The following is a 25,882-nucleotide window of genomic DNA, read 5'->3' on the forward strand; positions in this document are numbered from 1 at the left end:
AAAAGACATGCAGACATTTGCTGCTGTCGGAGGGGATTCTGCTGCACAGCCAGGCCCAGAACCACTTCTTGACACAGGCCTAGTCACTCGATGAGAGAATAGTTCCTCAAATTCAATACTCGGGAACCAAAGACTCACCACAAAGCGCTGACCAGAGATGCTCTCGCTTCACTCTCAGGGATGGGAGAAGAGCCAGACAGGAAATGGCGTGGGGAAGGGGCCTGCTGAGCTCCTGTCCTTCCTGTGTCTGCTTCCTCTAAGGTTAAATGCGAATGAGAGAAGCGATTGCTTATTCACTGGGTCAATCTTCAGAATTTTCCCAGTGGGGGGAGAGGGGAGGTGTCATTCCTCAACATTATCTCTTCAGGGACAACATCATTAATTGAGGCAGCCCATCTGTGTTCAGGCTCTGCCTGGGGAAGGACTGGCCCAGTCCCGAGGCTGAGACATCTCCCTCTGTCTCCTTGAGCTTCTCTTTCTCTCTCTCTCCCCCTTTTGGCGAAGAGTGACACCCCAATTTTTCCTAGAACACTATGCAATTAACGCTTCGTTGTCTCCCGCTCCACCCCTGGATTGCGTTCCCTCGGCCCCCCCTTTGGAGCTGCCATGCAGGTGCCCCTGACTGCAGGGCTCTGGGGAGACAGGACCTCTGCCATGTGTCAAGCATTCCTACCCTCTGAGCTCCATCATGTACTGTTCTGGGAAGCAAATGAAGAACCACTGCAACCCATGTTTTCCAGGAAGGCAAACAGAGCTCAGAATCTTTAAGGACACGTGCCTACACGGTGCTGGATCTTTGGATTTGATTCAACCATGATGAGATCCCTCTATTTCCCAGGAGGTGGGGGAGCAGGGGTCAGCTGGCTCAGTAGAGGGGAACGAGGGACACATCTGCCAGAACGGCAGGACATGGGACGTTACCAAGGGCTGGGAGAGGGAGCCTGGGATTACAGAGAGGTTGCTGACAAGGGTCAGAGAAAGGGAACAAGAAATTCCACCTGCGGAAGGAATTTCATTTCTGTGAGTCCCCCCTGCTCCAACCCAAGAAATACACTGACAGATCTGAGAGGATTTCGAGGTCACCCTAATAATAGAGGGTTCACTTTTTTAAAGCAGAGAACATACTGATAAGTGAAAGGGAGTCACATTTCTTGAGACCTGAGTGCCCAGTGCTGCGTAGGGTCCTCTACATTGCTCTTACCGAACACTGCTTTCCTTGGTGCATTTACTCTGTCTGAAGTTTAAGCATGTGCTTAAACTGTGACCAGATTAGGGGATCCCTGGGTGGCTCAGTGGTTTAGCGCCTGCCTTTGGCCTGGGGTGTGATCCTGGAGTCCCAGGATTGAGTCCCGCGTTGGGCTCCCAGCGTGGAGCCTGCTTCTCCCTCTGCCTGCCTCTCTCTCTCTCTCTCTCTCTCTCTCTCTATCATGAATAAATAAATAAAAATTAAAAAAAAGCTGTGACCAGATTACGTGGCTTGGTGTGTCTCCCACAATTAACCCCACTTTAAACATCCTTTGTTGATTTTTTGCTTCTTATTTTCTCTCCAGCCTGAAAATCTCTTGTACTACAGTCAAGATGAGGAATCCAAAATAATGATCAGTGACTTCGGATTGTCAAAAATGGAAGGCAAAGGAGACGTGATGTCCACAGCCTGTGGGACCCCGGGCTACGTTGGTAAGCACAGTGTGCGTGTGTCCGTGTCTGCTTCGTCTGTCTTAAGCGCTCAAGCCTGGCATGGGATCACAGCTGCCTTCGTTCCCCTCGAGGGGAGAATAAAAAGGCTGAGAGACATTGGAACAAAATAGAAGGGAAGCATTTTCCCCTGAAACCTTTGAATAGTTGGGGAGAAATCCTGTCTAGTTCAAGTGTGGGCCTGGGCGCGGAGGCCTGAAGTTGATTTGGATGAGCTCCCGGGTTCTGATGCCAGAAATATTGCATACATACCTGTGTTTTCAAATGATTTACAGCGAGACAGTGAGACACTGACATAGCAGTGAGGTGCAGACACACAGAACATGTAAAATATGGAGATAGAAGCTGCTAGAAAGAGAACATCCGTAGGAGGAAGCTGCTTTGTACCTTGACGAAGTCACTCTTGAAGTAGCCGGTCCGGATCTGTCCTGGAGAAGCCAAGAATGAAAGTCCTTCCTAAAATCAGAGCCCCAGATCCTTTGTACCAAGCATTTGGAATGCAGAAAGGGCAAGAGCACTTGCACGCTCAGAGTCATCGTCTGCCTTTTGGGGACCCGGAGAAAGGCCATGGGCACCGTTGGCAAGGGGTCCATGACCCTGGTTTACACGAACGTGTTCACTCCTGCAGCCAATGTATACACGAAGGTTTCCACCACGTGCCAGCCGCGGTGCTGGGCACCGGGGTGAAGGCAAGGCACGAGACGCAGGGTGCCTGCCCTCGAGGAGCTTACATGTTACTTGGGAGTGGCAGACCACAGCCAAAGAGGTGAAGAGCAGGGTCGTTTCAGGCCATGGCGAGGGCTATGAGGAACAGAAGTGGGAGCTGGCAGCAGAGTGGCAGGGCACCGGGGAGATGGGGCTGAGGACGCAGCAGGGCAAGCAGCCTATTCGCCTGCTTGTGGAGAAGCAGGCGGCCCTGGGACGTGAGGGCACGGAGCGTTGGCTGGTGCCAGAGCCCCAAGTGGGAAAAGTCTGGGGAGTCGGTCCGAGCTGGGAATATCCGAGGATGCAGATGCAGAACAAGAGACCAGGCCTGGATTCGTGTACAAACCATGATGGCTTTTCCTAATGAGAACAGGACGCCCACCCTGAAAGTGAAGAGGGAATGTTCTCTGACGGGCATCACTCCTGTCTGATTTTAGGTCCAAGCACATGGCCTTCCCAGGCCAGGCTGCGGGAAGCGGGCCTCCCACCTGAGGAGCCAGGGGCCTGGTGCATAGTGGGAAACTCCACTAAGCCCTTCTTGGTCCTTCCACCGCGGGCAGGGGTGTCAGGGCGTTAGGTCGCAGCCGTCCCATCTTTGAAGGTACCCACAGGACAGGAGAGAGGAGCCAGCTGGGGGCTCCTGGGGGGGGGGGGTAAGGTGAAGGGAAGCCACAGACTCAGGAGGAGGTAATGCCAGTGTGGCCAAGGCGGGTGTGGTGTCCCGCTGGTGTTCTGACCACGGAGAGGCCACGCAGGCCAGGCCCCGATGAGATTGACAGTGCCCCAAGCAATCCCTGTCCTGGGCTCGGGAAGTGATGCAACAGGACCCATCTGGGCCCCATGGGGTGGCGGGGACTTGGCATCACGGCTGTGGTGCAAGATGCACACGGGAGCACACGCGTGTGCCTGGGAGTGGGGGGGTGTGCGGTGCGCACGTGGGATTTCTCCAGTTCATTCCAGGCCAGGCGAGCAGCAAATAAAAATGAAAGAGGTGCGCTTCTCAGTTCTCGTCAAAGGCCCAGAGGAGAGAAACCTGTTCCACCAGGCGAATCAGAAAATGTAAAGTGGCACTTTCTCTGGGTTTCTAAGCGGCTGTCATCCGGGGGGTCTGGTTCTGTGCAGGCGCTGACGAGTCCGGGAACCGAGAACACCATGTAGATGTGGCCCTTGCTGTGACCACCCTAAATGGTGGCAAGTGGAGCCATCAAGTAATTCCATTGTCAGATTGGAATTTTCTTTGGATGAGGAGGGAGAAGAGGAGCTCTGTGGGAATGTAGCAGCTCCGTACTCATATTTGTGAGCACTGAGATGCCTGGGGAGTCCTCTGAGAGCAAGGAAGGGGCCACGCTGGGGAGCTCATGACTTGTAGACCTACATCTTGAGCAGGGAGCAGCAGAGCTTGGCCTGTTTCCTCCCCACTCCCCAGGCTGCATGCAAACTACTATTCAGCCCTCAAAGCCCACCTCACAGGTTGCCCCCCCCTTTGGCCACTTTCCCAACACCCATTCTTGCTCTCTCTCTTGTTAAAGATTTTATTTATTTATTTATTTATTTATTTATTTACTTACTTACTTACTTACTTACTTACTTACTTATGAGAGACACACAGAGAGAGGCAGAGACATATGCAGAGGGAGAAGCAGGCTCCCCGTGGGAACCCAATGTGGGACTCGATCCCAGGATCCCGGGATCACGACCTGAGCTGAAGGCAGACACTCAACTACTGAGTCACCCAGGTGCCCCTCATTCTCTCTCTTGTCATCCTACTCATTTTCCTAACCATTTCTTCATCATGGCTCTGATTACATTGCACCAGGGTCCCTATGTATTGGTGTCTCTTTCCCACTGCACTGCGGGTTTTTCCTACATTCATCTTTAGGAATTTTCTCACTCATCCCTGTGGAGATGCTTGTTAAATTGATAAAAATCCAAGGTTGGTGAAAATTAGCATTTTTCTCTCTCTCTCCCATTCAGCATGTATTTATTAGATCCCTGTTACGTGCTGAGCTCGGTGGCTTGGTGTTAGGAATATAAATATATAGTGACAGGGTTTCTGACTTCAAAACGCTCACAGTATTGTGAGAGACAGAGGACAAACAGGCAAATTGAATAATATCTGGTAAGTGCTACATTATTCATCACCTAAGGATTATTTATTTAGTGCCTACCTGCTGTTCTAGGTACTGGGGACACATCAGTAGAAAGGAAAAAAAAGGCAGATAAAAATCCCTGCCCTCAATCAAGGGGCTTACATTTGAGCGAGAGGGAGACGGACTGTATGCAAACAGCTAAGTCTATTCTTTAGTATCTTAGATTGATGAGTGCTATGAAGAAAAATAAAGCAGGTAAGAGAGGAGTGTGTGTGTTTGTGTGTGTGTGTGTGTGTGTGTGTGTGTGTGTGTGTGTGTAGGAGGTTGTGATTTTAAACATAGTAGTCAAGGCAGCCCTCACTATGAGGGTGACAGTGAGGTCAAGATTTGATAGAAGTGAAGATGCTGGCCATGTTGTTACTTGGAGGAATAGCATTCCAAGGATAGTGCAAAGGCCCCGAGGCAGGGGTATTTGGGGGAGAAACGGGAGCCATGTGAGCAAAGAGGAAAGCAGTGGAGGATAAGGGCAGAGAAGTAACAGGCAGGGCACGTGTAGCTAGGACTTTAGAAGTCATTGTCAAGACGGTGGCTCTTACTCAGGGTGGTAGGGGAGCCATGGGAACGTTCTGACACAAGGCATGGCATGATCTGACTTTTACCAGGATTCCTCTAGGAGACAGGCCGGGGATTAGGAGAGATGCCAGGGTGCAGGGCCGGGGTGGAAGGAGGGGAGAAATGGTGGGGTCTGGGCTGGGTTGACAGAGTAGAAGTGGTGAGAAGTTGTCAGATAAAATTTGAAAGTAGTGTCATGGAGGTTTTCTGGAAAACTAAAAGTAGGGATTCAGAGAGAAATCCGTGATGATTCTAAGGGGTTTTTTTGGCCTAAGCCCCAGAAAGGGTGCAGTTTCCTTTAATTTTATTTGAGATGTAAAAGTCAGTGGAAAGAGCAGGTTGCAAAAATATTATCAGGGGTTCAGATTTTGATGGGTTCGAATTTGCAAGGTCGAGGAGGCAGTTCCTCCTGGAGTTCTGGGGAAAGAGCCGGTCTGATTCTCATTATGCACAGGAATTATGTCCTGTAACATCACTGTCGACGCTGAGCTAGTAAAGACTGACCTGTCGTTCCCAGGGGAGGTACAGGGTCAGGTTCCTTGTGAACCTCTGGGCACCACATTTGCACCTCCTGATCGATAAATGACCTTGTTTTATGTGTATTTCTGTTCCATGGCACCTTATTTTATGGACAGTCTTGATTCATGAACGTTGAACTCATGGCCAGCAGCCCCATAACTTAGCCCTAAAGGAGGCTTATCTAGCTGCATATTTTCTCTATAAGCACATCTCTGCTCTCTGGTGCCAGGAACACCAGAAGGCACTTCATCATGGCACTTGGGGGCCGTTTTAAACCATGAATCTACAAAAATGCACAGAAATGGGAAAAACATGACCCTAACTAGATCATGAAAATGACAGTTGTTTATAGTGTGAGCGTCGAAACAGGAGGGCAGAGCGTGGCCTTGTTTGACCTCAGCTGGGAACGTGTGCCTCGGAAACAGTTTGAGCCTCTCTGCTCATGTCCACAAGTGACCTAAAAGCATGGCAAGTATTGATTTGGGAACTACAAATTTAGCAAGTAGGCAAATTAAAAAGGACAGAATCCGTGTGTGGACTTGAGGATGGACTAGACCGGGGGTCTTGACAGCTTCTGGATGTATTTTGAAGCCGTGAACCCAGATGAAATGGCTATGGGGGTTGGACAGGGAGAGATGGAGGCAAAGAAGGACTGAGGCTGGAGGCCGAGGAACAGTGAGTGGGGAGCATGTGAGGCAGAAAGAGAACCAGGGTGCTGTGGTTACCTCGGAAGTACCTTGGGTTGGAGAGAGTACCTGTGTCCATTGTGGCTATTAAGTCAAGGAAGATGAAGACTGGGTGTTGGCCATAGGCTTTGGGGGCCTTGAATTATGGATCTGTCCCAGCCAGTGGGATCCCGACAGCCAGTGGGCAGAAGATGAAGTGGGTCTCTGTAAGGGGACCCCAACATGCTGTCAACCCTAGCTCTGGACACCCCCACCTCCACCTGCTCCCCACTCCTGGCTTATCTCTCAGCAAGACTGGGACACTATTTGGGATCTTGGACAAAGAAGCCACAGCCCCATCCCTACTGGGCAGTTTGAGTTTAAACACAGCAGAGCCCAGCTGCAGTCAGCCCTCCCGATTCTGGAGGCCATGCTGTCCAGGAGCCCAAGCCAGGCACAGAGCACCACTGTCTGCTTTCAGCTTTGGTCCAGACTCCTTCTAGGTCCTTCTAGGAGTATTGATTTCAGTTTGTAAAGGCCATCGCGTTCTTGTTCTCTCTATTCTTGTCTACATGACTATTTGGCTAAATAGTGAAGTTTGGCAGCATCAAGATACCTTCAATTTCAATGAGCTCTCTAATGATGAAATAGTGAGGAAGAAAGGGCTGTTTATCCCAAATATCCCGGTGCACCCAGTGCTTGAGAAGGTGAAAGGATCCGAGCATCTTGAGCTTCACCCTTCACCCTTCGCAGCTGTTAGATATTACATGTCCTCTATAAGGAACCAGGGTGCTTGCAGAGCATCACGTCAGTGGTGGCAGGAGACCATGAGCATCCCCCATCGCTGCCGGCAGCTCCTAGAGCTCGCTCTCACACCTAGGGCCCCTCCAACGGACTCCGGCCAGGGGGCGATGCAGACCCATAGAAGGTGGCGCGTTTGCAGTATGCCATCACTGGACAGGTGTCACAAGCAGCCTCACAAATGCAGGTGAGAGAGGAATCAACAAGGGCTGGAACGAACAGGGGAAAGCTCATGGAGGAGGAGTGATTGGAAGGAAGAGTAGAATTCTGGGCCAAGATGAAGAGAGAGCCAGATGTGGGCAAGCAGAAGAACAAAGTTCCAGAGTCTCAAACTGCTTCTTGTCAGGTGTGGAAGAAGTGAACAGACTCATTTGGCTTAGAGAGGGGACTTGCATACACAAGTTCTTGGAGATAATTTAAAAGAAATGATGGGGCTATCCGGTGGTCATCAGCTCCTCGAGGTAATGTGGTGGCCATCAGTATGGTATTTACCTGGACTTGGAATCCACTTGATTGAGCCAGGTGAAACGTTCCCCTTGGTGTCGCCAATAAGGCAAAAGTCCAAGCTTAGAAAGTTAGTAAAGTTACTTGTGTCACTTGTTCTGCTACGTAAATTAAGATATCTAAGTGGGCTCTCTTTTGAATCACTGAATGGAAACAATAAATCCCAAGGATGCCTGGGTGGCTCAGTGGTTGAGCATCTGCCTTCGGCTCAGGGTGTGATCCTGGGGTCCTGGGATCGAGTCCCTCATCAGGCTCCCCCGCAGGGAGCTGCTTCTCCCCCTGCCTATGTCTCTGCCTCTCTCTGTGTGTCTCTCATGAATAAATAAATAAAATCTTGAAAAAGACAACAGTAAGTCATGGAAAGCACCCATTTTAGTCAAACTAAAGATGACAAATCTCCTCCGACTGGTAGAGGACAGCGTGTTGTTTTATTTCTTGATGTCGCTCTTTGTGCACTAATGCGATTTCCCCAGTTCTGTGGGTCTGGTTCTCCTGATTCCAAAAAGAAAAGTAAACAGTTTCAAAGAACTTCAAACCACCATCTGTAGATTGAGTGACAGGGGTGCCTCGTCAGAGGAAGGCGACTTCTCTTGCTAGCAGGGTGACTCGAGAGTCCCAGACTTCACCTTAGAAAGGACAAGAAGGGTGGTAGAGTCTTTAATTGCTTTGTGATGTTTCTGAGCTAAACAAGACTTTCTTTTCTCATCGAGCCCTACCGAGTGATGATCCACCGCTGTGCAGTGCTTCCTCTGGAGTGCACACCAGCAGCCACACTGTTTCATGGTGGGATGTTGCTCAAAAATAGGAAGGCGCACTTACCTCCAGTCCACCACTGCGTTTAGGAGCAGAAGCACACCATGGTTCTGTACGTGGTGGCTGATTGTCATATTCCTAACTCGGTGGGAAAGGAGTCCTTCTGGTTTCCTTCCCTAACTTACTTGTAGTACTGCCTGCACAAATCTCTGGTCTAGCTCTGGCTTAACTTCCCTAAAATAGTTGAAACAAGTTTCATCGTGTTCTCTTGTAAATGGAATGAAGAAAGGCTGGTTGATATTCTTGGCATATTTTTTTTTTTGATAGAGGAATGCCCTGAATTCATGAGACCACAGCATCTTTAGAGCTTGATCTGGGCCCTGTGGCTCCTATGAGATCTTGGAAAACGGTGGTTGCAGCCAGCATGGTGTTGGGACAAGGACCCAACTTGTTCTCCAAGCCACCCAGCCTCTAGTTGGTGGCAGTCACAGCACTGAGACTTGCATGCGAGTCGCCTGCATGTCTCTGCCATTGGTTAGAGATGTGGGAGGCCAGAGCCCTTCATTAAACTCTTGGGTTGTCAGTTTCTTGGATATAAAATAACTGTGCTGGACTAACCGAGCTCCATGATTTTTTCTGGGTCTGCCCTCTTGTATTTCTAGAGACATGTGACTCACGGTCCTCTAAGTATACAAATATCCATGTGTGGAGGATCTTGACTGCCACTTTTCCCACCTTCACTCAGAATGGATAAGAAAAGACTAGAATAAGTTGCTATCAACCATTTTTGTCCTGGTCAACAACCTTTCATGGTGATTCCTCTCATCTTTTCCCCGTGGGCCCTTGCTCTTAGCCATTCATCCCTACTCTTCTGTGTGGCTGTTTCTCCCACAGAGCTTGATTTTTTAGTTTGCTCCCTTATTTATTTTATTTTATGTATTTATTTGACACAGAGAGAATGAGCATAAGCAGGGGGAGGAAGAAGGGGAGAAGCAGCCCCCTCCCCCACCCCATTGAGCAGGGAGCCTGACATGGGGCTCGATCCCAGGACCCTGGGATCATGACCTGAGCCGAAGGCAGATGCTTCACCAACTGAGCCACCCAGGAGCCTCTATTTGCTACTTGAAATTTCACATTTTAGTGTTTGGCTAAAAATACCACATCATTCTCATGCTCTTAGGCTGTTGGTGTTGAAACAGGGTTTCTAGAACTCGTAAATGGCCATGCAGGGTGCAGATGAGTAAGCGGAGGACCCAGAGAAGAATTTTCCCTTTCTTCCTTTCCCTGCAGCTAGCTGGTGACAACCAGCAGTGAGCGTTTCGCCACACGGGGTGCTGCAGCCAGACCCCATTCGTCAGAGAGAACAGGGCCCCCCTCAGTGGAGACGCTAGCCTTGAGGGGGCAGGAGCTCCCTGTCAGCACATGGGCAGAGAGTAAACCCTTGGAGGAGCACCCCCCCACGTGCCCAGGCACCCTAACTCACTCTTCACACTCTTCACCCTTCTGCGATTGCTGAATGGCAGAAGGACAGACTAGCAGGTGCCCTTCGAGACAGGAAACTGAGGCACAGAAAGGTAACCAATTCTCTGAGATATGCTGGCCCCGGGCCCAGCCTGTAATTCTGTCCTCTGATTCCCTGCCGGACCTCAGGAGGCAGAGAGGATATTGGGATGGAGTGTCAAAGTTTCTAAACTGGTTCCACTGGGTGGAAGTGGGCTGGGGTGGCGAGGAAGAGAAGGAAGCCTTGTGGCACTTTGGAATTTATTCTTCTCCCCCCCACCTCTCTTAATGATTAAAACCCCAAACACCAGAATGGCCAGAATGGCTCCGAACGTTTCACTTCTTCCCTTCCACTGAATTCCAGGTCTCTCCCACATTTTATTTTATTTATTTATTTATTTTAAATTGGAGTTCAATTTGCCAACATAGAGCATAACACCCAGTGCTCATCCCATCAAGTGCCCTCCTCAGTGCCCATCACCCAGTCACCCTGTCCCCCTGCCCACCTCCCCTTCCACCACCCCTTGTTCATTTCCCAGAGTTAGGAGTCTCCCATGTGCTGTCACCCTCTCTGATATTTCCCACTCATTTTCTCTCCTTTCCCCTTTATTCCCTTTCACTATTTTTTATATTCCCTAAATGAATGAGACCATACACTGTTTGTCCTTCTCCGATTGACTTATTTTACTCAGCATCATACCTTCCAGTCCATCCACGTTGAAACAAATGGTGTGTATTCGTCATTTCTAATGGCTGAGGAATATTCCATTGTATACATAGACCACATCTTTATCCATTCATCTGTCGATGGACACCGAGGCTCCTTCCACAGTTTGGCTATTGTGGACATTGCTGCTATAAACATTGGGGTGCAGGTGTCTCAGTCTTTCACTGCATCTGTATCTTTGGGGTAAATCCCTAGCAGTGCAATTGCTGGGCTGTAGGTGCCTCACTAGCACAGTAGGTAGCGCTTCAGATTCATAATTCCCCACATTTTAAACCACCGGCTGCCCCCCGATTTTTCCACTGCCTTCCCGTTCCCCGGCTTCGCCCCTCCAGGCACCGGCCGCACTGTGGCTTGGGTGGCACCGGCCTGGTAAGCAGCCCCCATCAGCCCGGGTTAGACAGCAGCACGGCACTTTCCGTGGGGACATAGCCTGCCTGCGGTGGAGTTCAAGGGGCTCCAGGAAAGCCAGGGTGAGCTGCAGTTTTGTGATGCGTTTTTAGTAACTGGCAATTCTAAGGGCAGCGTGAGAAAGTGCAAGGGAACCCATATGGGCAGGACAGGGCTGTCCCAAGAACATGCTACTCCTCAGAGCTCCCATGACATTGGGCTCAAGGCAGAGCACAGGCGAAGCATCAATCTGTGTTGCAGCTGTATCCTTTGCCAGCAATCCCGGTGGCGGTCCTCTAACCCTCGGGGAAGCTGCACCGCTTGTGAGGACGCTCATTGGAAAGCCCCTCGTTATCTGGGCTTTTACCCATGTAATCCCCCTGCTGCTGCTGGAACTTCCACCGACAGAGTTCTGACTCCTGCGGTCAGTCCTACTCCTTGTCATCAGTTCTTCCTGAAGCCGCATCTCCCCCCTGAAAGGGATGCCTGAAATTTATTTTCCTTATCTGTAGAATTTTATTTATCATCCCTGAACAGGTAGCTACTGTGTTGATATGTCCTTTTTCTCCCCCAGTGTTTTTTTTTTAAGATTTTATTTATTTATTCATATATATATATAGAGAGAAGCAGAGACACAGGCAGAGGGAGAAGCAGGCTCCATACAGGGAGCCCGACATGGGACTCGATCCCAGGACCCCAGGACCGCGCCCCAGATCAAAGGCAGGCGCCAAACCGCTGAGCCACCCAGGGATCCCCTCTCTCCCAGTGTTTAAAAGAAATCCCTCTTGTCACTTCTCCAACCTACGCCGTCACTTAACTCTTTGGGGCCGGATTCCAGTTTCATTGAAGGCCTCGTTTACTCATCCACCAGCAAGGAAGCTGCTCCTTCTCACCACCTGTGGAAATCCTCAAAAACAGGAAGACTGGGATCCAAGTGGCTAGCCCTGGACACAAATCCCTAAGCGTATTCCTTCCCATGAAGTGTCACGGACAACTCTTCACTTGAGCTCAGATTCTTTACCACAAAGGCATAACTTCAGGACAGAGTAGCAGGTGCCCTTGGAGACAGGAAACTGAGGCACAGAAATTTAATGAATTCTCTGAGATTTGCTGGTCCTGGGCCCAGCCTGTAATTCTGTTCTCTGATTCCCTGCCAGATCTCAGGGGGTGGAGGTGAGAGTGCCACTCTCTGTGTGCACAGTCTCATCAATTTTTTAAAAGATTTATTTATTCATGAGAGACACAGAGAGAGAGAAAGAGAGAGAGAGAAGCAGAGATATAGGTAGAGGGAGAAGCAGGCTCCTCGCAGGGAGCCCGATGCGGGACTCGATCCCAGATCCTGGGATCACGCCCTGGGCCAAGGGCAGGTGCCTGACCGCTGAGCCACCCAGGTGTCCCAATCTCATCATTTTTTTTTTAAAGATGTTATTTATTTATCCATGAGAGACACACAGAGAGGCAGAGACATAGGCAGAGGGAGAAGCAGGCTCCCTGCTTAAAATCTTTAAAAAAAAATTTTTTTTTTAAAGCCATTTTCAAAAACAGAAGCTCATTCAAGGAAATGTAGAGTGCTGTTAATCTTGGGGTCTGGTCATCTCTGTTCTGCAGGTAAGGGAAATGGCAGGACTTTTGCAAACTCCAAAGAATTAGAAAAAAAATAGGATAGATTCATATTTACTTCTGAAGCAAATTTTTCTAATCTCCCTTTAAGAAAGAATTATAATTGAGGCCAGTGAAAAGAAGAATTGGGCTGTAGCTGGGCATTGCTCCCTTGCTGCTAGTTACACGACTGAAGAGAGCTCAGGGTGATGGCAAAGGCAATCTTGATACCCCTGGCCTGGAGGTAGGAGAGGGTGGGATGGGGTGAGGGAGGGCCGAGGGCCAGGGAGAGAGAACGTAGGAGGAGTACAGTCTCTCTCTTCCCTCCATAAATACAAAGCCATGAAGGGGTCACAGTGAGCCAGTGTCCCTTGGCCATGGTGGGCATCGTTAATATTATGACAGACAGTTCTCATGCCCATGGCGCTGTCAGCAGTGATGACAACCCAGTTCTTGGGTTGCAGTGTCTAGAACCGTGCCTGGACTGAGAGAGGCCTGTAGAAGTGTGTTGGCGAATAAGTGAACAAAAGATCAGTAACTCAATGGACAGAGGGACCAACAAGGCAGGAGGTTGGTATGGGGGGTTTGAGGTTTGCCCTCGAACTCAAAGATTCAGATCCTCAGCTGTGCCTTTCCATTGCTTGTAGTCCCCGTTCTGTTCTGATTTCAGAAGGTTCTAATGCAAAGGAAGGAAATCTCCCATTTATGAATCATTTCCATTAGGTAAAGCTAGAATGAAGGCAGGGTACCGAATGAAATCAAGGATCTGTCCATCCTTTATTCTAAATTCTAAATTCTACAAAATAATAGAACCTCCATTCTCTCTCTCTGTGGTTCTCTCAACCTTTTGTCCTTACATAATACACTATTGGCTCTATCTGTAACTTTATTATGGTTATTATTTTCACTAAGCTTCATTACAGTCCTGAAGGTCGGGCTCTGTGAAGGTGCCCATTTTACAGATGAACAAACTAGAGGCTCAAAAAGATCAAATGACTCACCCGAGTCCACAGGTGGAGTAAGTGGCAGATCCCAGATTTCTTTTACTGAAGAGTCAGTGGGCCTATTTAAAACTTCTTAAATACAGACAGCTAAAGTTGTTTGAAGTTAAAACCACCTACATCCGAGCAACCATTTCACATCCTTACCCCCTGTGTAATGAGAAAACAAGCCCCCGTACCTCTCCTACTCCTCATCTCTAAACCAATTACTTTATTCTTAGAGCACAACTCAAGGGCATATTCTCACAACAGACTAGCGACAGCCTTTCTTCCCCGCTGTTTGACTGTTGGAGGTAATATATCCCTTCCTAGATATTTTTGAGTTTTATTTAGAGCAAGTGCAGTATTTTCAGAGTTTTATTCAGAGTTTTAAAAATCTTGCCACGATCTTGTCTGGCTTGGTCTGACCGTCTCCCCTAGGAGGGCAGCTGTGGCTGGCATGACTTCTGTGGCTCGTGTCCACACTCAGCACCCAGGAGGAGGGGGCCGGGTCTGCTTCCTTCACACCGTACGCCCAGTGCCTGGAACAGAATCCAAGCTGGTAAACAATTGAAGAATGCAAGAAACACAGCCTAGGCCCCGTGGTTCTGGGCTGTGGGGTTCCGTTTCTGGCACTGAGGGCTGCTCCTTCCCGTCCCAGGCCACCCTCTTCCTAAAGTGACCCTGTCCTTCACGCACTGGAGGTGGTCAACTGAGGTGCTGAGTGCAGTGGTACTCAGACTTCCACAGAGGAGGACAAACGGCCTTGAAGTTGCACTTGGTGACCCGGTGAGATCTTCTCAATCTCCTCCTCTCTCTCCAGTAGACAGCGGCTCTTCCTGCTTCCAGTTAGACTTGGTTACACCTTTTTCTTCATTTTCAGTAAGGAAAATGGGCAATTTAATTGTTTTTAAAAACAAGACAAAAGGTTTGTGAAAAATTTTTTTCCTTTTTTTTGAAACCTCTGGAGTTTACCAGGAACCCTAGCTCTCAACCAATATAAAACAGCTCAGGTTGTAGGATGTGTCCCACCAAGTGGTATTTATCACGGTGGGTCAGTGAGTCTCACAGCAGTAAATTCAGTTATTTTAAATCTTGAACCACTGTTTCACTGAAGAGCATGAGAAAAGCCTCAGAAGGAGGACCACATCTGTCTGTCCGCAGATATCTCCAGTAGCTTGGGGATGCTCTGCTGAAGCTGCATCCTTTACGTATTAACTCCCATTTGCTGGAATAAACTAAACTGGCCAGAGGGATGCTGTTCCCATCAGGGGTGGCTAAGAAAACTGAGTTGTTAACCCCAACCTTGGACCAGGGAGGAAGTTCTGAGAGATCACTTAACAGAATATCTTTTCTGCCCATTAGACCTAAAAGTAGTAATCCTGAAATCTCTTTGCAAACAAGGTTTTAAAAGGAGAATGGTATGAATGACAGCCACACGCAGAGAATTGGAGCTAATTCAGCCTGTTTTATCCCTAAAATTCATGTTAGGAATAGCCACTTGTTAACCAAATGGAATGTGCTAAGCCCTAAAAATATAGACCTGAGATATGTCCCTGGTGTCCGGTGGCACGAAGCCTGGTATTTGACGGTGTGATTCACGCAGCAGGGAAAAGATGCAGAGGTGTGGTGGGAGGTTCAGGAGGCTGATGTGTTACAGGATTTTTTTTGTTTTTTTGTTTTTTTTTTTGTTTTTTTTGCTGAGTGGACCCAGGAACCCAACACGTGTCACCTAAGTAGAGCTGCTCCCACTCAACCACTGCCTATCTTGCGTATGTCCCTTTCAGCATCACTAGATGGGTCTCTTGCCACTGATGGTCCCCAGGGACTGTGCCTGGAGATGCAGCGGAGGAACATATGTGTCCTCTTGCCTCGAGTCCTTTCCTTCTGTCTAGGCTGACCTGGAGACTAAGCCCTTTCCTGCTCTGCCCGGGGGCTGATAGCATCACCAACAAGCTACGGTGCCTTTTAATGACAGCTCTCTTTTCCGAGTGCCAGTAGTTCCAATTATTTCAGTTCAAAGCCTCCCTCTATTAGGAGGTGTGGGGGTGGCGAGAGTCATTGTCACCCTCCCACTACACATGCATTGAGCTGAATACAGTCAGAAGGGAAAATTGTTTCTCCTTGATGAAGAAGTTCTTCAGCATCTGACAGCATTGGGGGAGCGGTGGATGTGTGGTGGGCACGGCTCAGAGAACCCTTCCCACTTTGCAAGGCTCCTGGCTGACTGTGCCCTGGGCCTCCTCTGCCTGGAAGCTTATTCACTGTCTGAGAGTTTGTAAACTGGATGCTGTGACTTTTTAGGATTACAGCTGAATTCTTGCCAAGAATTACATGGTATAAGATTGATATAATCCAAGGGAGCGTGGCTGGTTCTCAAAGTGATCAGAGCCAGAGGCGGATTCTCACAGAGCACAGTCTACAGGCTGAAAGGATTAAGGAAAGGGTAGGAGGGAGGCCAAAAGCCAGGAAGAATTCAACAGGTTGGCCAAACAAGAGGTGCCAACTGCAGGACCCAGAGGAGAGCAAGAGAAAAAGACATCCCAGATCCCAGGGATTCAGCATGATTTGGTTGCCGTATCACATTGTCAGGAAGGTTTTGATTATTGCCTGAGAATTGACGCTTTCCAAGAATCACTATGAGATGAAAAGTAGCTAAAGGGATATAGGTAGGCTTGTTCAAACAACGTCCCAGAGAAACATTTGGATTTTTTTAATTAAATATTTTATCTATTTATTTATTTAGAGAGTGTGAGCCAGGGGGAGGGCCAGCAGGAGAGGAAGAAAATCTCAAGCAGACTCTGCACTGAGCACCGAGCCCAACACAGAGTTCAGTCTCATGATCCCAAGATCATGACCTGAGCCAAAACCAAGAGTTGGTCACTCAACCGACTGAGCCATCCAGGCACCCTGAGAACATTTGGTTTCAAGAATCAAATCAAAAGTGGAATTGGAAGTAAGGCCATTAGTGCGTGTTGCCATTGTATAGTTTTTTAAATATTTTAGTTTGGTGAGACTCTCCAGATCAGTCTGCTTTCCCTTTTTTATTGTTATGTTACACATCCAAGGACTTCACGCTCTCCATTTGTTTCAAGTGCTGTGAAGAACCTCACCAGCAGGCAAGTGGTTCACCTGCCAACAACTGGTTAAAAAATGTTTACTGTGCTGTTGTTGATAGAACCTAGATAAGACACAACACCAGAAAATTAACAAGAAATGTTTGGCACAGGTACATAGACTTCCACCCCCGGATTGCTACCTTGATGTTTGCCTGTTAATCATTTAGAACTTTCCCCTCTAAAACCCATGCTTCTGATCCTGGCACCTTTCCATCAGTGTCTCCCTTTTGTCAGTTGTGAGACCAGAAGCATCTAAGAAAGAACCAAATACCTTTTTTATTTTTTTTTAATTTTTATTTATTTATGATAGTCACACAGAGAGAGAGAGAGAGGCAGAGACACAGGCAGAGGGAGAAGCAGGCTCCATGCACCGGGAGCCCGACGTGGGATTCGATCCCGGGTCTCCAGGATCGCGCCCTGGGCCAAAGGCAGGCACCAAACCACTGCGCCACCCAGGGATCCCTCAAATACCTTTTTTAAAAACATACTTGCTGTGATAAACTTCGCTATTTACACAAAATCGCATATTTTAAAAATTATATGTGGTATCTGTGGCTTCAAGAATCTAAACGTCTCAAGTAACATCCCAGTTCCACGCTGCATAAAAATCAGCCACTCGCTGCTCAAGTGCACGTAGGCCCCGGCACAGTTCTCCCAAATGGGGGTGGCCCTGACAGCCTGAAGGTGAGTTGCCAAGTGTGCGTGTCCCCGTGGGTATACAGACTTCCATAGGGACACCATATTCTTTATTCTTTTGTTTTCTGAATAATGGATGGTGGCCAGAACATCCCTCCTTCTAAAAGGCAGGGAAGGGGGAAGAGGAGAAGGAGGACAAGGATGTTCTGTTAAGGAGCCCTCCCTCCGCACGCCCACAGTGCCAGAGAGCATGAGGATGGAGAGTTCCAGAGAACACAGTTTCAGCTCCTCCTAGGGGTGAGATCTGCTTGCAGGCTAACCCTCTACTAATCACGGCTCAGGGGATCAGCTCAATCTTTGCTTATAAACTATGGAAACAGCCATTGGGGACGCCAATATTTTCCTTCTCGGGGCTCCTTCCCCACATCTGTCACCATGTCCCACCTGGTATGTGACGTGAGCTTGTGCCCCGAATCCTGTGCTGCACTCTAGCTGCCCCCGCACCACTGTTTGACATCTGGTGCCATGCAGCGGCTGGGCCTGGCTGGCTTGCCATCTCCCCAGAGAGCCCAGCAGATCCCATGACATGGAAGCCAGGGCACCTGCCCGCCATCCTGCCTCTGTGCTCAGGATTTCTGCCATCTGTTCTGCTGGAAAGCAACACTGGGTCAGAAGTCACCGGTGAGCCTTATCCTGCCTCCTGAACTTTCCATCAAGCTACATGGATGGCTCTGGAGACTCAGAAATAAGCTCCTTGCAGATGCAATCACCTCCACCATCTGTGCCCTTGCAGCCACTCAGGCCAGAAGAACATCAGCTCTGAGAGAGCTTACTTCCTAAATCAGCAAGACATTTACTGTGGGAAACGGCTCCCTTTTGTCAGTTGCCATAATAGAAGTGTCTGAGAAATATGCTCTGAGCAGTTACAGGGAAAAGGACGTATTGATGCAGCCAGCTCCCAATTATCCAAGGGCCTCTTCTCTGATACGTGAGTCTCCTAACTTTATAGTCCTGTTTCTCCTCGTGCCATTGCATTGAGGGTGAACACAGTCAAGAAAGGACACGCAAGCGAATTTATTTTGCTCTGGATAAAAAAGCAAAGTAAAGCTTGATTTGAAGTGTGGAGGAATAGGGGCTAAAATTGAAAAGTAGACTTGGGTGTTATCTGTGGATTGTATTTCTTACCATCACAACCAGAAACATTCAGCAAATGATGTGTCCCTCATCCTGCTTAGGAACTTTTACCTTAATGAATATAAGAGAGGATTTCCCTGTCGGTTTTTCTGCAAAAGGACTTTTCTTATAAGCTAAAGAAGCACTCACCTTCACAGTAAATATATTCCAATGATTGGAACTGGAACAAGGAAGAGACTGACCCGGTTCAAATCCCAACTGGTCCATGTCTACTGTGTGGTGTCAGAAAAAGAACTTCTCTGAGGCTCATTTTCCTTAGATCAGGTGCAGAGTGTGATAAGTGTGCGGGTTGCCAAAAGGGTTATAGTAGAAAACATCTATGAATGCCTGGCACAAGACCCAGGCCACGGCAGGCACTTCTTTTAGGTTAAACTTCAGAGAGGAAGTTGGTATAGAGACCACTTGCTAGCTGGATCACTTTGTGCAAGTTACTGGATCTGTCAATCCCTCTGTGTCCTCACCTGTGACTAGGGAGTCCTCATAATAATGTTAATTAAACTCTTCCCCCCAAAGCCAGGTGAGTAAGTGAGTTAAGGCATCCCAAACCCATAGAACACACAATCCAGCAGACAGCCCATGCCTGGTAGTTTTACTTTGTGTACTCTCAAGTTTTCTGGAAAGTCTATGCTAAAGACATGCTAGTCAAGTGTATTTGGGTAAAAGGGGGATTTTGCTTGTAAAGATGCACTGTTTTCTCTTGTATTTACTTACTCTTTGCACAAAATGTATGGCAGCCACTGTTGGTTGCCAGATACTTGGGTGGATATCCAGCCCAGGGCTGGAGCCACAAGGCCAGGATTAAAAAGCACGAGAAGACAAAATAAGCTGAGACACACACACCCCTTCCTGGGATGGAGCATTCTTGGGTTAGAACCAAGGAATCAGGATCAAAGAGCATTTTTGCTGTTTCACGGATGAGAAAATGAAATGATAGTATTGACAGGTCACTTGCCCAATGCCTTAAGAGTGAGCTGAGAGCAGGCCTAAGGCAGGCTTCCCAGGGACCAGGTCTCAGGTCTCACCTCCACTGGATCATGAGCTCCATGAAGGCATTAGGAGGAGGCTTCACGCTCACACCCCCACAGCACCCAGGCGGGCCCTACCCTGGGGCCAAAAATTCTTCCCTGAATTAATTTTAGGTGAGGTCACCCCCCCCCCCCAGGCTCCAAGTGGAATATCCTTTTCTCTGACTCAGCCTCATCTGAGCTGCAATACCTAGCATAGCACTAATATAAAATAGCCACCTATTCCGATTGATAGATTGATTTTTTTTGTTAATCTCATTACACACACACACACAGATTTTTTTTCTAGTTAAATAAACCAAAATATAAAATAAGTCCTATATCTCTTTTTTTTTTTATGATAGTCACAGAGAGAGAGAGAGAGAGAGAGAGAGAGGCAGAGACACAGGCAGAGGGAGAAGCAGGCTCCATGCACCGGGAGCCTGACGTGGGATTCGATCCCGGGTCTCCAGGATCGCGCCCTGGGCCAAAGGCAGGTGCCAAACCGCTGCGCCACCCAGGGATCCCAAGTCCTATATCTCTACTCAGTTTTTAGTCACAGAAAGTTCAGGCTGAGGGGCAGACAGATAAAGAAAAGAAAAAATTTTTAAAGATGTTTTATGTTGTAGGCGTTTAAATTGTCAGGCTTGTGTCTCTCCTTTATCTTTTCACAGCTCCTGAGGTCCTGGCCCAGAAACCATACAGCAAAGCTGTTGACTGCTGGTCCATCGGGGTGATTGCCTACATCTTGTAAGTATTGCTTGCCACCTTGGCTCCTTTTTTCTTTCTTCCTTTTTTTTTTTTTGTTTTATTGTGGCAAAATATACATGACACAAAATTTACCATTTTAACTATTTTTAAATGTACAGTTTGGTGGCATCAAGTACAGGCACCGTATTGTGCAATCGTCACCACCATCCGTCTCCAGAAATTCCTCATCTTCCCAAACAGAAACTCTGTCCCCATTACACACTAAAGTTCCTATCCCGCCCCCCTCCCTGAAGACCCTGGCACCCACTGTCCTACATTCTGTCTCTGGGAACTCAACGACTCTATGTTCCTCACATCAGTGGAATCCTACAGTATTTGTCCTTTTGTGACTGGCTCTTTCACTTATCATAATGTCCTCAAGATTCATCCACGTTGCAGTAGGTACAGAATTTCCTTCTTTTTAAGGCTGAATAAGTGTCCATGATATGCATATAAGACACTGTATTTTTCCACCCATCCATCAGTGGACACTGGGTATTTCTGCCCCGTGGCTATTGTGCGTAATGCCATTATGAGCATAGGTGTACAAATGTCTGCCTTTGAATGCACACCAGAAGTAGGGTTGCTGGCTCATATGGTAATTCTGTTCAGCTTTTTTGAGGACTCTCCATACTGTTTTGCAAAGCAGCGCCCTCACTTTTGCATTCCCAACAGCAATGTGTAAGTGTTCCAGTTTCTCTGCATCCTTCCCAACACTTACTTCCAATGTTCTATAATAGCCGTCCTGATTGGCCTGAAGTGCTTCCGTTTTGGATTTGATTTGTGTTTCTCTTTTTAAAAATTTATTGGTAATGTGTTTCTTTGAATATAGTTGACACACAGTGCTAACATTAGTTTCAGGTGTACAGCGCAGTGATCCGACAACTCTATGGGTTATGCTGTGCTCACCACGAGTGTAGCTGCCATTGGTCACCTGACAAGGCTATCTCAATACCATTGGCCATGTTCCTCATGACTTACCCACTCCCCTTCACCTATTTTGCCCATCCCCCAACCCCTTCTCTCTGGCAACCATCAGTTTGTTCTCTGTATTTATAGGTCTGATTCTGTTTTTTATTTGTTTTGGTAGTCATTTGCTTCATTTTTAAGATTCCACATATGATGAAATGATATGATACTTGTCTTTCTCGCTCTGACTTATTTCACTTAGCTTAATACCCTCTAGGTCCATCCATGTTGTGAATGACAAGATCTCATCCTTTTTATGGCTGAGTAATATTCCTGTGTGTGTATGTGTGTGTGTATCAATGGACACTTGGGTTGCTTCCATATGTTGACTGTTATAAATAATGCTGCAGTGCATTTCTCTTATGGTTAATGATGTTTAACATCTTTTCTTGTGCTACCTTGGATTTCCTGGGGATACAAACCAGTATTATGAAAGTATTAGGACATCTCCAAAAGAAATCAAAATGAGAAAAAAAAATGTGATGAAAATGGGAAGGTAGCCTTTAGATTCTCATTTCCTTTCAGGTGCCTCGTCTCCCCAACCCAGGAAAGGCCATCTGGACATAAGGTTTTTGCATTTCTTTCAGGGTGATCAATATTGGGTTTTGTTGTTATTTTTCATTTTGCATAAGTCCACTGTAAAGCTATTTTTTAATTATAATTTCTTTTTGCAATGATACTTTCAAATGCTTACTACAGAGCACATTCCTAGGGTGGGTTTGGGCCAACTGGTGTCTGTAATTGATAGGAAATGAATTTCTCCCCGGGGAAGGGAAGGCTTTCTAGCAGATAGAGCGCACTACACACAATGAAAGACTGTGGAGGATTGTGATCAGAGAAAGGTCTGACAGCATGTGGCATCCTCAGGGACTACTGGAAACATCCCCCCTGTGTTGGCTTTGTCTCATTATCTGGAAAGCAAGCGGTCTTTCTACAGCCTACATTCAACTGGGCAGCTCTTGTAGTTTAGTGTGGATTTAGTTGACAGCTCCTGTAGATTCCTGCCATTATCACAGGATTTTTCCATTATAATATCCTTGGCCCCTACAGCCCCCACTTATGGAAATGGATAAAGGCCAGATTCATCTGAGCTATAAAACTAGCATATTGCACTTACATACTGCTTTCACTTTCAAAGCACATTGACTGTCTTCTATGGTAGTTTCATTCTTTTTTTGTGGGGGTGGGGAGGGTTATAGACCCCTTGAGAATCTAGTAAAAGCAATGGATCCTCTCCCCTAATAAATAAATTCACACACACACACACACACACACACACACACACACACACTTCTGCATACCTCATTAGAGAGCTTCCTGGGTAAGCAGAAAGCAGACATGGACTGTGTGTCATTTACTCTGGCTCCTTAAAACCCCAGCTGAAACTCTTATCAGAGGTCCGACCTTGCCAGACTTGACAAGGAAGATTTAAAGAAATGAATGATGGGCCACTGTCCTTCCTGCCGAGGACCAAAGCTGGTGTCATCTAGGGAAATCTGGGGCCAGGCAAAAAATGCCGCCCGCCCCCATCTGGGCTTCTACTTGTTTGTTCCTTCACATCTGGCTGAATCTTGAACCACTACTCTGGTCTACATTATAGTGTCTATAGATTCCCTTCATATATACAGCTGTGTATATAATTGTCTCCCTAAAGTCTTGGCATTTGACATACCACAGCTATGAGGAGGTACAGATGGCTTTACTGGGATAAGCAGTGGTGTCTTAGACACCTCTGGCTGCTAGAACAAAAAACATCATAGACTGGGTGACTTAATCAGCAGGTTTGTTTCTCACAGTTCAGAAGGCTGGGGGGTCCAAGATCTGGGAGGTCCTGCTGATTCAGTTCCTAGGGAGGACCTTCTTTCCACCTTGCAGACCACCACTTTCTTGGTATGTCCTTAAGAGGCAGAAGGAGAGCATGCAAGCTCTCTGGTGCCTCTTCTTATAAAGAAGTCCCCCATTATGGGGGCCCTATCCCCATGACCTCATCTATACCTAATTACCTCTCAAAGTTCCCATTTCCAAACACCATCACATTGGGGGTTAGGGCTTCAATATATGAATTTGAGGGGGACACTATTCAGTCCATAGTAAGTAGTTTGGTTGTGCTATCCTTAATAAAATTATTACAATGGAATCCCTTTAAGATATGAACATTTCAGGATGGACATAGCACCTACTTTATAATAATGCTGACGTCAAACATCTGTATAACACTACAAGAATATAAATACGGTCACAAGTTTTATCTCCCTTCACCCTCTTTCAAATCCTACAAGATAGGGGTAGTTGTTTTAAACCCACTGAGAAGATAACTTCAGGGAAACTAAATAATATCACTTGGTAGCAGAATCAACATTTGAACCCAAGCCCAGCTCTGACTTCCAGTCCAGCTCTTTGTACTATACCGTATACCCCTCCCATGGGGATGTGGCCATGTCATTGAGGGTAGAGAAGATACTTTACTCCATGTTCTATCCAGCTTGTATTTGTTTATCTCTTTCCACAAATGTTTACTGAATCTGTCCCATGCACCTGCCACTATGCAAGATACTGAGAATGAGCGCTCACCAAGACATATGCAGCCCCTGTTTGTAAACAGGCTCACAGTCTCGTGGAGGAGACAGGCATTCAAAGAAATCTCATAAATGAACGTGGAATTTTAAAATGTGCAAATTGCTTTTAAGAGAAGAGCACAAGGTACCATGGCAAAGTAGAACAGAGATTACCTATTTCCAGTGGGTGGCTGGGGAAGTCTTCCTTGAGCAGAGGGCCTAAAATGAAACCTAAATGATGAGTAGGGAGACAAGGAGTGAGGAGGAAATATTCCAGGCAGAATGAATAGCATGAACAAAGGATGCTTTCAGCTTCAAGTAACAGAAAAACCTGGCCCAACTAGCGTAGGCATTTTTAAGAAGTCATACCTCATGTAATAACAAGTGCATAGGTAGGAAAGCACTAAGATCACCTAAGTCAGAACCTCAGTCCCAGATTATATCCATCCTTGCTCTCCACCATCCTCAATGCATTGGTTTTTCCTTGTGCCCTCTCCAACCAAACAAGATGGCTGCCACAGCTTCTGGCCTCATGGACAGATGCTGCACCAATTGGTGGAAGAAGAGGTGATATTTATCCCCATGTGGCAGTTAGAGCTAGACTATCTTCCCCAGAAGTCCCTCAGCCAACTTTTCCTCATGTCTCATTGGCCAGAAATGCCTCCCGTGCTCATTTCTAAAGTAGTCCCTAGAAAAGAAAATGGGATTTCACAGCTGGCCAAGTGAAGCAGGTGACCATGTGCAGGAGGGGCAAATCACAGGTGTGCAGGTGAAGAAGAAAGTAGGAAATGGATTTGCAGTAGGTAAAGAGCATGTCTGCCACGATCCGTAGGCATGATAGCAAGACAGGATATCAGAAAGTTAGATTCCAAGAGGTACGCAAGGGCCTGGGGAACAAGAGACTTAGAAAGGTTTGGTTTAACACAAGTGATAGGAAGGCAAAGAAGAATTTGGGTCAGAGGTGTGAACTGACCTGATTTTCACTCGAGGAATATTCCAGCTACTCTGGAATGAACAGGGCAGCAGTGGGGGGTGGAGACTGTTGGGAGGCTCGTTCAGGTGAGCAGTGAGAGTTGTGTCTACCGGGGAAGCAGTGAGGGGGGTCAAGTGGTAGGTGTACTTTGGATGTGGGAGATAAAGGAGAGGGAAGTTTCGAGTATAATCCCAAGTCTTTGGCTTACGCAATCATGTAAATGGCTAAGAAAAAAGAATAGGGGGTGATGGAGGAGCAAGTTTAGGGGGATCAGCGAGATCAAGAATTTTCTTCTGGGCATGTTAAACTTGAGACCCCTTTGAGATATCCATGGAATGGTTATGGAATCACGTGGAGGACAGAAGTCTGGGGGAGAGATAATACCATATACATCATTGGGTATATAGTTTGAACATACTACATCCAAATCATCATAATTATAGTATATGATACAATACTTGACTGGGCTAAAATATTGTATTAAATTAAGTTAAATAAAGCAGTACTATCTTTATTTCTATTTTAAGTTTAAACTTGATATGCTTCAACCTGGTGGTTACCTGGTCACCACCAGTTTTGCTCCAGGAATTGGTCTCAGGTTGATTTAATGACTATGTCAGACTTCAAAATGGCAGCCAGGGTCCTGGTTTCCTTGATGCCTTCCAGAGCTCTGAGAGTCTCAGGCAGAGAATGAATGGACGTTGAACATCTCACTTATACCTCCCAAGATGTTCAGATCCTTTTGAGTGATAGGCCAAAGTCTAGATGTAATTTTTCTACACAGTGTGGCTCTATGTTTTGAGAACCTCTAGCTTTGAATTTATCATTATCAGTGTCAACAACTAGCATTTCTTCTAAAAAAATATATTTATTTATTCATGAGAGACAACAGAGAGAGGCAGAGACATAGGCAGAGGGAGAGGCAGGCTGCCTGCAGGGAGCCCGATGAGAGGTTCGATACCCCAGAATCACAACCTGAACCGAAGGCAGACGCTCAACTGCTGAGCCACCCAGGCGGCCCAACAGCTAACATTTCTTGAGCACCTTCTCTATTCCAGGCACTGCATTAGGTGCTAAAGATATCAAGATGGCAAAGACATGTTGCCTCTCGTGAGAAAATTAACAATGTATATGGCGGGACAGGA

At 47.2% G+C, this 25,882-nt stretch overlaps 1 protein-coding gene across 3 annotated transcripts in view; it reads left to right on the forward strand.

The window, feature by feature from the left end:
- The window catches only part of CAMK1D (calcium/calmodulin dependent protein kinase ID), a 433,233-nt gene that overhangs the window by 370,712 nt on the left and 36,639 nt on the right, over positions 1–25,882 (forward strand). For all 3 annotated transcript variants that reach the window (XM_055331921.1, XM_055331920.1, XM_055331922.1), the window contains 2 exons: positions 1,551–1,677; positions 20,165–20,240. In XM_055331921.1, the coding sequence (XP_055187896.1) occupies positions 1,551–1,677; positions 20,165–20,240 (203 nt within the window). The remainder of the gene's footprint in view (positions 1–1,550; positions 1,678–20,164; positions 20,241–25,882) is intronic.

Source organism: Nyctereutes procyonoides, unplaced genomic scaffold (genome assembly GCF_905146905.1).
Source record: "Nyctereutes procyonoides isolate TBG_1078 unplaced genomic scaffold, NYPRO_anot_genome, whole genome shotgun sequence".
NCBI classification, from domain to species: Eukaryota; Metazoa; Chordata; class Mammalia; order Carnivora; family Canidae; genus Nyctereutes; species Nyctereutes procyonoides.